This window comes from Triticum aestivum, chromosome 7D (genome assembly GCF_018294505.1).
Source record: "Triticum aestivum cultivar Chinese Spring chromosome 7D, IWGSC CS RefSeq v2.1, whole genome shotgun sequence".
Classification (NCBI taxonomy): Eukaryota; Viridiplantae; Streptophyta; class Magnoliopsida; order Poales; family Poaceae; genus Triticum; species Triticum aestivum.
The window spans coordinates 603,105,521-603,117,613 of NC_057814.1; the positions used below are offsets into that span (position 1 = coordinate 603,105,521).

Consider the following 12,093-nt stretch of genomic DNA (forward strand, 5'->3'; position numbering starts at 1 on the left):
TGCATTGCAATATAAACTACTTCCTCCGTTCTAAAATAGATGATTCAACTTTATACTAACTTCAGCACAAAGTTGGGTCATCTATTTTGAAACGGAGGGAGTAGTGGGGTGACCTGTGCATCTGGGTGGTAAGATTTGTGATGTCCGTTAAAACACTTGTATTTTTTGTATTTGTTTGTATATTAGTTTTTAGACATTAGTTGCCACTAAGTACACATACATACTTATAGAAAGGGGGCGCGTACCCGAATGTCATATGCAGAAACTTTGTTTGGGATTATTTTAGCTATTTTATTCGTTTCCATGCAAACCATTATTTGATTTTATTCATTACTACGATATATCACTACACATGTGGAAAATGATTATACAATTTTTTAAACAAACTCTATTAGAAGCCTTTCCATTAAGTGTCTACTTATGTCAAACTTTTTCTAGAAAAGAGGGGAGTCCCTCAGATTTCATTTTACAGAACCAACCAGCTTTACGGCTACTGAACATAAAAATAGATGGGGTTTGATACCTGGCGATCGTTCTAATTTTAGTAATAAAACCAAACACTACTATTAGAACTGATGCATGCATGTACGTGGCGTTCACCTTTTCTCCTTTCTTATGTGCACAAGTGGATCTTATTAGAATAACTAATTTCATGCATGCAGAAAAAGCAAAAAAGAAAAGTGATATTAACCTATATTCTCTTTGTTTAAAAACTTCAAAAATGTTTTGTATCTCAAGCCGTCGGTCCAATTGAAAACTCATTTTCACATAAAAAATTCATCACGACAAGATCTTCAAAACTAAATCTCATGTTGATATTTTCTGATGCCTTTTGTGGGGGCCAAAAGTTATCACACGTGGGCTATGTAACTTATCACAGCTATGATATACTGTAAGTTACCATGTTGTCTACACGTAAAATACAGGGACATAAATATGGTTCTTCCAACCCGTGCATGCATTAAAGGACAAAAGCCGATGCCATCCTAGATTCTTTTTATTTTAAAATTTCAAAAAAATGTAGGTCAAACCGCCGGTTCGATTAGAAATCCTTTTTCACTTAAAAGATCGCCACACAAGATCTTCGAAATTAGATCACATGTTGGTATGCTTCGATGAGTTCTTTAGGTCAAAAGTTAAAATGCTGAGCTAAGTAAGTTACCACACATGTGATGTGTATATTACCATGCTATTTGCACCAGAAATTTACAGGGTATGTTTTAAATCATTTTTGCCACCGGGGGTCAAAGTTATCGCGGTGTTTGTGTATAAGTTACCACCTCTGTGGTGTGTGTATTGTCATGTTATTTACACATAAGTTACGGGGTTATGTTTTCAACAATGTTTTTGTCAGATCAAACAAGGTGAGTTATCAGCATTTTATTTACACAAAAATTACCGTGGGTATGTTTTCTACAACTTCTTCTTCGGTAAAAAGTTATCATGGGGTTTATGCATTGGCTATCATGTTCGAGGTGTGTATATTACCATGTTATTATTTACACACAACTTATGTGGGAATATTTTCAACAACTTTTTCTGGGTAAAAGTTCTTATGTTTTTTGTACCTATGTTATCAGCTCGGTGATGTGTAAATTATCATGTTATTTATATAAAAGTTACCTATTTTGGTGTGGATGGCAAGCATGCCTATATTTCTTAGTTTCAATAGGACTTATGTTCTTCAACAACTTTTTTTACCTTGGGACAAAGTTATCGCGTTATTTGTGCGTAAGCTATGAGGTATGTGGTGCGTATATTACCATGCTGTTTACACAGAAGTAACCGGGGGTATTTTTTTCAACAATATTTTATTCTTCGGGTCAAAGTTATCGTGATGTTTGTATGTATGTTATCAGGCTTGTGGTGTTTTATATTATCATGCTATTTATACAGAAATTATCAGAGTATGTTATTCAACAACTTTTTTCACCAGGTCAAAAGTTACTGCGGTGTTTCTACCTAAGTTATTGACTTTGTTGTGCGTAGATTTCTATGTTATTTACACATAAGTTACTAGGGGTATATTTTTTTAGTAAATTTTCCCTCGGGGTAAAAGTTAGCTGGTTATTTGTGTGTAAGTTATAAGGTATATGGTGGGTTATTACCACGCTACTTACACGGAAGTTACCGGTATGCTTTCAACAACTTTTTTCCTTGGGGTCAAAATTACCGCGGTTTTTACGTATGTTCTCAGGTCCACTGTGCATATATTACCATGCTATTTACGTAGAAGTTATTAGAGTATGTTTTTAACAACTTTTTTCACTGGGGCAAAAGTTATCGCGGTGTTTATACGTAGCGATTTGTTCTGGAAAATACGGAGGAAAACCAGCGATCATGTTGCATCGGGTCGTGCAAATATTTTGGAAGGAAACTACTCGGCCAGATAGTGGGACGAGAAATTCGGCATCGACCGCACGGTGCAGATCGAAGCGTGAGCGGATCGTTAGTACCTGTTGCAGAAAAATTGTGGTTCGCGAGATACAATTCTCCAAAGTAGAAAGCATCATAACCTAAAACACTTTAACTATGTCAAGTTTTTTTCAGGAAACTTTTGATCCATTCATTTTCAATCATGGTAGTATAATGAATACCGAAAATAATAAAATTTAAATCTAAATCCGTAGACCACCTAGCACAACTGCAAGCACTAAAGCGAGCCGAAAGTGTACCGCCGTCATCGCCCCTCCATCATCGGAGCCAGGCAAAACTTGTTGTAGTAGACTTTCGGGAAGTCGTCGTGTTAAGGCCCCATAGAACTAGTGCACCTGACAGCTACCACCACCAATGAAGAGATGCGGAGATCGAAAGGATACAACTTGAAGACACGCGAACATATACGAACGAAGGTCGAGTAGATCCACCAAAGACAACCACCAACTGAATTCTATGAGATTACTTGGAGACACAACTCCACACGCCCTCCAATGATGCTAAATACATCACCGGAACCGGGACTAGTCGGGAGAACTTTATTCCATTTTTAGGGAGCAAGCTGCCGACGTCGTCTTCCAGAGTGCGACACAAACCCTAACAAAAATAAAAGGAACATATAAAAATGGAGCCCTCCCCCGACAAAGGCAAGGATCCACGGCATCCCCATTTTTAGGTGCTTTTTTGTGTTCGTCTAGGGTTTGTGTTCTGTTTAGGAAGACAAGACGACGGTGGCTTTCTGATGGTTGGAATAATATTCTCCCCGCCTATGCCCCGTTTGGTGATGCGTCTAGCATTATCAGAGGGCGTGTGGAGATTTGTCTCTGACGGATCTTGCGGGATTCGGTCGGCATTTGTTTTCAATGGATCCACTTGGATTCGGTCTTCGTTCGTATGTGTTCGTGTGTCTTTAGGTTAGATCTTTCCGATCTATACTTCTCTTCATCGGCGGCGGCTGCTGTTCTAGTGAGCTGGTCATCTTGAGCCTTAGCATGACGATTTCCCGACTGTCTACTACAACAAGGTTTGCCCGACTCCGATGATGGAGGGGTGATGACGGCGGCGCGCCTTCAACTCGCTCTAGTGATTGTAGTCATCGCTAGGTGATCTACGGACCTGGATATAATTTTTACCTCCAGTGTTCTTTGTACTGCCAATTGATGAATAGATCAGAAATTTTCTCTCAAAAAAAATTCCACCTGGGGACTTCTGATCATCATAAGCAGGTGCCTAGGAAGGTAAATAATAATGTTAGAGACACTGCTTATAACATCAAGCACAACATCAACTATTACAATATGTCAAATTTAGCCAGAGCAACAAAACAACAAATGACCATATGAATTTCTTCATCATTAGGTTTTGCATTTTTTCCAGATCCGTCACAAAATCCCGAGCACACCAAAACGCCATCCTTGAACTGCTCGAAAGACTTCACTTACTATTGGTTGTATCATTCCTACCACCACTTTAGTTTTCTTTGACTTTCCTGCTTTTCATTCCTACTTATAAAGGTTGAAGTTGATGGTGAGTTCACATGTAAGACAACACAAATAAACAATGCAATTCTACCCACATGTGAGATTAGCAACCTTCCAAAAGATATAATAAATAAATATTACTTCTACTCGGTGAGAGATGTACCCAAATAAACAAATACACTGCTACCGTAATATGAGAACAACTCTCATAAAAGCATACATTATAAATGCATACGACTCCAATTCAAATCATGCTCTTCAATTTAATTTCTCTGTTCAACAAACAAATTATTCCTGTTCTATAGCATAGCAGAAGACATCACACATTGCAAATTCAACGTGGTCATAGACTTCGTCCTCCTACCAAATCCATGATCTTGTGCGTTCAAATTACTTATGCCCATTCTCCTAAATTCAAATTGTTACCTCACTGTAACTCTTGCAAACTACAATGGCCGCTTAAAAATCATCAATGATTACAAACATGACATTTCATTCTATTTGCGTTCTCTTTTTAATCATAAACCATGCAGTAGAAGGAGACACCATCATTCTTTTGATGATCTCCTAGTCCAGTAGTATCTCATCGTCTTTTTATGGTTCCGTAGCAATACACGGGCATTGTGCTAGTTTCACTTAGCCATCTAGCAATCGTATTTATAGGGTCACATGGGTCAATAGTTTTTGCATCAGGAATATCAGTCAAATTGAAAATCACATTTTTATAATATTCATAGCATTCTTGCTAAAGAGCATTTTTCAATCTTGCTAAACATATTCCGTGGATTTTTTTTGAAAACTGATGAACTTTTTTTCGAACTCGATGTTTTTTTTCAAAATTGATGAACTTTTCAATTTTGTGAATTTATTTTCATATATAATGAACTTTTTTCAAGTTTGATGAATTCTTTTTCAAAATGAAAAAAACTTTTTTCAAACTTGTGGTTTTTTTCAAATTTGATGAACTTTTTTAAAAGGTGATGAACTTTTTTTGTAAATCAATGAACTTTGTTTCAAAATCAATGAACTTTCCCCAAATTGGATAAATTTTAAAAAATCCATGGTTTTTGCTCGAATTTGTGAACTTCTCAAATTCACGATCTTGTTGAATCTGTGAACTTTTTTCAATTTTGTGATTTAAGAAAAAAGATCGACCGGTCAAATGGTGATCAACAGGTTAACTGCAGAGAAATTGAACACGAGGGACGAGCAAGCAGAGGAAACGGCGACCAGCGAGCGAATGTGCTTTATTGGTCCGGCCCAAGTGAAGCTGTGTGAGCGCCAGTTTCCTAATCGGGCGCCTGAAGCGCCGATTAGGAGCTCCCATCAGCAAAACAAGGAAAATGCTAACGTGTGCTTTGTTTCTGGGAGTGGCCGCCTTCGTGCGAATAAATCGCTGTGTGTGTGTGTGTGTGGTGCATCCGTGCTGGGCTCTCAAGTAAATTTATTATTACGAGGCCTCTTAATCGTTGGGGGCCCTGTTCCATGGCACATCAGAGCTCGCTTATAAGAAGGAGGGAGTTTACCTCAAAAAGAAAAGAAAAAAGGAGGGAGCAACTGCCTGCCTGCCTGCCGACGAGCAGCAAATGGACACGACTCCGCCCGTACGTCGCCGTCGTCCTTTCCCTATCGCCGTCGCCGTCGCCGGAGCTCACACTGCACCTCTGCATTTTCCTCCTCTTTTCTCCTAGTACGACCGGGCAAAAGAGCCCTGGCCACATCGTTTTCGCCGTCGACCCCGTTGAAACCCCCGAACGTTTCGCAGACGACCTCCGACCGAGTCGATGACGCCGCACTGTACCCCTGTATACTCCGCTGGCACGACGCGACATGGCCACCGATCGCATCGCCGTTCGTTCCAGCGAGCGGACGGACGGCCTTCCTCCCTCCCTCCCCGACCGTGTCTCCTTTTTACAGGAATTTCCCCGCCGTGCGTGCCCTTATCCATCCGTCCGGCGGAAAAGTCGTGCCGCCACCACTTTACGCTACCCACAGCACACAACGTCACGTCACGAGCTCACGGAAACAAAAATCAATTCCGCAGCCCAGAAACCGCGGCGCGGTGACGTCACGTGCGAGCCGCCAGCACCACCCCCCGCACAAGAAAACGCTGCGGCCGCGCCGGCCGGTGACCCACCCCCACTCCCGATCCCCATCCCATTCACACTGTCAGCAGCCCAGCCCACACTCCAATCAATCCTTCCTTCCTCCCTCGCTCCCTCGCTCCCCCCTCCTCCTCCCCCCCGGCGATCGCAGGGAATTCGCCGCCGCGATCCGGCCCCGTCGCGCCCCTCGGAGCCGGTCCGCCTCAGCTCCAGCGCCAAGGTACTCGCCGCGGATCCCTCCCCCGCCCCGTCGCTCCGGACTTCCTAATTTCGCGCCCAGGCAGACGAGATCCCGCCGCCAGTCCGGCTGGCCGCCTACCCATATTTGGGTGTGGGACTTCTCCGCGTGGCTTGCAGTAGCTGCCAAGCTCAATTCAGCGTGTGCATAGTTTTTTTTTTTACTAGTTGCAGCGCCGAACGAACTTTCCCCACCTGCTCTCTGTACTCTGTAGCCTGTAGTCTGTGCTACTGTAGCTTATGCAGGTCTTTAGGAATCTGCTGCTGCCTGGTGCAGCACCGCACCTCGAGCTGATCAAGGAGTGGACGCTGTGCAGCGTGTCACACCCATGGCTGGCGCACGCCTCTCGTTGACTGCAGTGAGGGTGGACTCTTCTGTGCTGGCTCAACGTTTCCGTACCGAAATGTGATGGTGTTTCGCTCAGGCCGCATGATTACATGCTCCTACGAGTGGGCTGGTTTTGTTGCAACAACAGGGCAGGGTGTTTGCGCTTCCCTTTTGTGATCAGCATATATATGGCTATGCGTATGGAAGGCTTGTGAATTGTGATGCTATATCGAATGCACGCGTTTGGAAAGCATCGCCGTATAGAGCTGCATATTTGCTATATCGAATGCACGCCTTTGGAAAGCATCGCCGTCTCTGCTGACATGCTCTCATTTGTCTTCCTTTTCATGTCGTGCAGAGCATATTGACGACCAAGGGGCCTTGAGAGATAGGATATACCGGTACACACATTGGCATGTTAAGGAGAAGCATTGGAGCTACTTGGTGTAGCCATTATCGGACGTGCGCTACGCCGTTATCCGCAACATTGTGAGGTACTGCTTTTTAATTTTCTATCATATAACATAATGTTATACTAGTTCATTATAACAATCTTTACTAACAACCTCTTCCCCGATTTGTGCAGTAGAAGTTACGACCGTAATCTGTTTCCAACCTTATTAATTCTGGACCTGGTATGTTATCGCGCTTGGCAGTATGCTGTGGATTTACTTTACTGTTAACATATTCTTTTATCAGGTGCATTCACGAAGATGGGAGTTTACCTTAGTACCCCCAAAACTGAGAAGCTATCTGAAGATGGGGAAAATGATCAACTTAAATTTGGACTTTCATCTATGCAAGGGTGGCGTGCGAGTATGGAAGATGCTGTGAGTTTCTATTCATCACTGTTTGATGTTGCTTGATGAAAGCTTTTAGAAAGTTTTGGAAATGTACAGATGTAGAATTCCTAACATACACGCGGTGAGTCTAGTTTGTTATATCCAGAAATCATAAGTATAGCTGACACTAAGGTAGGTTGGGGAACTGTGCACAGGGATACTAGGTATACATATCCAAGTGCTTATTTGTTGATAATTGCTATGTTTACAAATCTGTGCACATGAGAGAACAGAGAAGTGGTGTCTTATCACTTATGTCTTTGAATTTTGAATGTAGCAAAACCATGAGTTGAATGGTGATATTTGATTGTTTGGTTTCTCTTCTTGCAAACTTGATCTGGTGTTGACATGGCTGTGCCAAAAATGATCAACTTTGGCATTATGTACCGAATAGCTTTTGAAGAGTACTTTTGGTTTTGTTATTGCAACAGAGCCTGGGTTGAGCCCCTGTTTGTAAAAAACCTTTGAAGAATATTATACAAAACACAAGCATACGCTAGAACCAACACTAAACACAATGACAAATTAGACGCTATGATCCTTAGTTAGTTGAAGCTGTAGCATAGTGCTAATAAAATCGAGGCACTGGTATTTTATCAATTTTTATTTTGCTATAGTTGTATACTTTCACTTCATTCTGAAGTCCCTAACCCTTTGAGCAACATTCCAGCATTCAGCCTTGCTAGATATCGATGAGGACACATCATTCTTCGGTGTTTTTGATGGACATGGAGGTAAGGTTACTTGTGAAGTCTAGTGCCTTTTCATTGTTCATGATCTTATCCACATCATGTCAAAATGTCCGTTTACATCATCATATCACATTCTTGCCTCAGGAAAAGTGGTTGCCAAATTCTGTGCAAAATATCTACACAGGGAAGTTCTCAAAAGCGAAGTTTATTTAGCTGGTGACCTGGGAGCTGCTGTCCATGGAGCTTTCTTCAGGTATAGCAAACTGTTAGGTAGCCAGCTTGAGTACTTTTCCATTTATTCTCTACTGAGAGTTTCTTCCTAGGATGACTTCGTAATTATGATTTGTTGATTCAGAATGGATGAGATGATGCGGGGTCAAAGAGGCTGGCGAGAACTACAGGCACTTGGAGATAAAATAAACCAGTTTACTGGCATGATAGAAGGGCTGATCTGGTCTCCGAGAGGCAGTGATTCAAATGATCGACATGATGATTGGGCTTTTGAGGAGGTAACGGTGCAACTTCCATGAACCACATGATCAACTACTCTTTGTAGGATAAGTAATCTGCATTGCAAAGTAATTTGGTGTAGCTCTTAAAATTGTTTTGTGAAGTCCAGGTGACTAATTTTCCATTTAAAGCCTTTTCTTGCTAAACCATTCATGCCTTAATCACCGGAAAGAAGCCACTACTCTCAGGTGTACTACACCCGAATTTGCAAAAGACTGAAAAAACGTGATCAAACCAAATCCAAAAAATCTGAAAATTTGAAACATCAAACCTTTCAAATGTTCAAGCTTCTTGCAAATTTTCAGCCAGAAATAACATCCGTGGAGCTCTCACTAAAAAAAACAAAGTCAATGCTCAAAAAGTGCACAAAACTTTGAACTTTGAACATTGATTTTGTTTTTTTCAGTGAGAGCTCCTTGGATGTTATTTTTGGCAGAAATTTTGCAAGATGCTTGAACATTTGATAAAGTTTGATGTCTCAAATTTTCGTTTTTTTTGGATTTGGTTTGATCACGTCTTTTCAGTTTTTTGCAAACATCCGAGAGTAGAACATTCACTCTCCTTAGTCATGTGTAATATATGTACGGTTCTTGACTAGTAGATAGTTTATGTACTGACGTCAGTAATTGTTCAAGTTGCAAATATGAGGTAGTATATGAAGAAAAATTTAAACTGAGAGGTTTATTGCTAGTACTTTTGGGGCTTATGGCTGGCTGTGGAAATAAGCTGCCTCCTCCCATCTTATGCTAGAAGTTGAACCTAAAATTTTGTTTTAGTTTGTCTACTAGTTAACCCTTAATTAGTAGGCTTCTAAAATAAAATGTTAGGTTGGGCTTCTAGAATAAGCTGGGGAGGGGGCAGCTTATTTCCACAGACAGACATAAGCCCCAAAAGAACTGGCCTTTAATTCAATTTGAAATGTTGTATTCTTGTAGTTGTTCTGCCAGTATTTCGGCATTCCTCTGTAGTACTGTTGCATTTTAAGATTTGGGCTACCCAGGCAGCCTTACGCTTACAGGATTGTTTTAACAGGGACCTCACTCTGATTTTAGCGGGCCAACCTGCGGGAGTACAGCCTGTGTTGCAATGATAAGGAATAGTCAACTTGTTGTGGCAAACGCCGGAGATTCCCGCTGTGTTATCTCAAGGAATGGCCAGGTCTGTAATGCTTATCCTTGCAGTATGTTTAACATGTGAAGTTATACACAGGATCATCTCATTATCTGGTTGAATATACTATAGGCATACAATTTATCAAGAGATCACAAACCAGAGCTTGAAGCAGAGAGAGAACGGATATTGAAAGCAGGGGGTTACATCCAAATGGGACGAGTAAATGGAACTATAAACTTGTCAAGAGCAATTGGTACTACATTTTACCTTTTCTTTTGTTCATATCATGCACCTTAGATGATTGCTAATATATGCTAATACTTTTGCAGGAGATATGGAATTTAAACAGAATAAATTCTTGTCTCCTGATAAGCAAATGTTGACAGCAAACCCTGATGTAAACACTGTAAGCAGTTCAGCTTCTGCCATTACTTTTAACTCCTGCGGCTAATCGATGGCTACCATTTTCTTGTTGCTGGTAGTTCATATGATTTAAATATTTTTGTAGGTCGAGCTTTGTGATGATGATGACTTTCTTGTTTTAGCATGTGATGGCATTTGGTAAATCCTTCTCTTAGTAGGGTTCAATAATTGTATTTGCTTTATTTGTTCTATCTCCTTGAACATTCAATGGAAGCTACAAGTTTTCTCATATCCCAAATTCCTACTTTGTTTTAAGTTATTAGCTATGAGCCTTCAACATCACAGTTGTTTTCATAAGTAAAATAATGACCATACGCTCTGATGATAAACAGGGACTGCATGTCGAGCCAACAGCTAGTCGATTTCATCCATGAGCACCTAAAGACAGTGAGTGCCGAGTTACTTCTGTAAAATTATACTTGTATGGATAACATGGTCTTCAGCAGCACTTAAGGGATGAAACAAATGCAGGAGAGCAGCCTTTCTGCAGTGTGTGAAAAGGTGCTCGATAGATGCCTGGCTCCATCAACATTAGGTGGAGAAGGATGCGACAACATGACGATGATCCTAGTGCAGTTCAAGAAGCCAATTGACCATGGCAAAAATGCCAGTGCTGGTGAACAATCAGCTGTTGGGGATAAGAATGTAAGTGCTGGTGAACAATCAACGGCCGAGGATAAGAATGCTAGTGCTAGCGATCAATCAGCTGTCGAGGACAAGAATGCTAGTGCTGGTGGACAATCAGCTGTCGGGGACAAGAATGCTAGTGCTGGAGGACAATCGCCTGGTGACATAGAACAGTCGTGAGTGAAACTGAACAACTCCACTTTGTTTCCATTATTTCTCTTTGACATCGATCATTCAGTTCCACTCAACTCTGCTGCTGTTGCCATTTTTTCTCTTCATTGTCGGTATTTGTGTTCGACACACTAACGTGTACTTCTGTGATCAGCGCGAACGAGGAGAAGAACTCGTGATGTCATGTCGTAGCCTGGTAAACCCTGTGTACTAAACAATGACTTCTGAATCCTGGTGTGATGTACTGATGTTGTAGTGGGTTGAGCATGCATGGTGAAGAAATTCATGTGTAAATATCAACCGTGTGTTGAATTGTTGATACAACCAGTGGATACCCCCATCAGTGAGGGGGGCACGCTGGTTTTTTGTGCTGTTTCTCTGTAACTAATCGATTATGTCTTGTCTCTTCTTTCGGTTGTGATTCAGGCTGCAGGTGGACACGGGCCGTCCACGGCGCCCACTTAAAAGCCCACATAATTTGCGTTCGTGGACGCCCATGTAATCTGCGATAGAGAAGTGGGATAAGTGGGCTAGCCCATGGACGCCACATAACCCACTTATCCTAGTTCCCCTCTTCCTTCCTCGTTCCTCTTCGCTTTGCCAGGGATGATGCTAGGGTACGCCGCCGCATAGCGCCGCCGTCCGCCTTCCCTTGGCCGGCCTAGGACAGCCGTCCACCTACTCCATGGACGCCACAGCGCCGCCATCCATCATCTCAACGGACGCCGCAGCGCCGCCTTCCACCTCCATCATCGGCACACTAGTGCCGCCGTCCACTTCGTGTGCCGCCGTCCACTTCCCCCATAGCTGCACCAGCACCGACGTCCACTTCCCCCACAGCTGCACCAGCGATGCCCTCAACTCCCCCACGGCCGGACCAGTGCAGCCGTCCATATCCTCCATGCCCGCCCCAACGCCGCCGTCAACCTCCACCATGGCCATCACCGGTGAGGCTTGCAAGAATCGACCTGTACATGAAATCCCAAGGCCTGGCTGCAAGAAGAAGATTGCTGCTGTCCAAGAAGAACCTGCCAAGGTAGTTATCCGGTTATCTCCTTGAGATCTGGACTTGCGTACATATAATGGTTTTTGTGCTGTCCAAGGAGGTTAGACTAGGTTTTAGTTAAT

General features: G+C 42.3%; 1 protein-coding gene across 3 annotated transcripts; it reads left to right on the forward strand.

Moving 5' to 3' along the window:
- The first annotated feature begins 5,995 nt into the window (after positions 1–5,995).
- LOC123165044 (probable protein phosphatase 2C 58) lies at positions 5,996–11,374 on the forward strand. Of its 3 annotated transcripts, none has more exons than XM_044582669.1 (14): positions 5,996–6,242; positions 6,946–7,081; positions 7,174–7,222; positions 7,287–7,417; positions 8,100–8,163; positions 8,266–8,374; positions 8,477–8,630; positions 9,664–9,789; positions 9,874–9,997; positions 10,074–10,150; positions 10,253–10,305; positions 10,500–10,554; positions 10,639–10,970; positions 11,120–11,374. In XM_044582669.1, the coding sequence occupies exons 4-14, from the start codon at positions 7,301–7,303 to the stop codon at positions 11,142–11,144; spliced, it is 1,236 nt and encodes a 411-aa protein (XP_044438604.1). In that variant the 5' UTR covers positions 5,996–6,242; positions 6,946–7,081; positions 7,174–7,222; positions 7,287–7,300; the 3' UTR covers positions 11,145–11,374. The 3 variants fall into 3 exon arrangements, with proteins under 3 accessions (XP_044438604.1, XP_044438606.1, XP_044438605.1); XM_044582671.1 differs by having other exon boundaries at positions 7,177–7,222; XM_044582670.1 differs by lacking the exon at positions 7,174–7,222 and having other exon boundaries at positions 6,946–7,076.
- Positions 11,375–12,093: the final 719 nt, after the last annotated feature.

What these genes read in the sequence shown, in the direction of transcription:
- LOC123165044 (XM_044582669.1), top strand. Translation starts at nt 7,301, where the DNA reads ATGGGAGTTTACCTTAGTACCCCCAAAACTGAGAAGCTATCTGAAGAT. An exon ending in GTCCATGGAGCTTTCTTCAG is followed by an intron (nt 8,375 to 8,476) that starts GTATAGCAAACT and finishes TTGTTGATTCAG; the next exon opens with AATGGATGAGATGATGCGGG. An exon ending in TCCATGAGCACCTAAAGACA is followed by an intron (nt 10,555 to 10,638) that starts GTGAGTGCCGAG and finishes AAACAAATGCAG; the next exon opens with GAGAGCAGCCTTTCTGCAGT.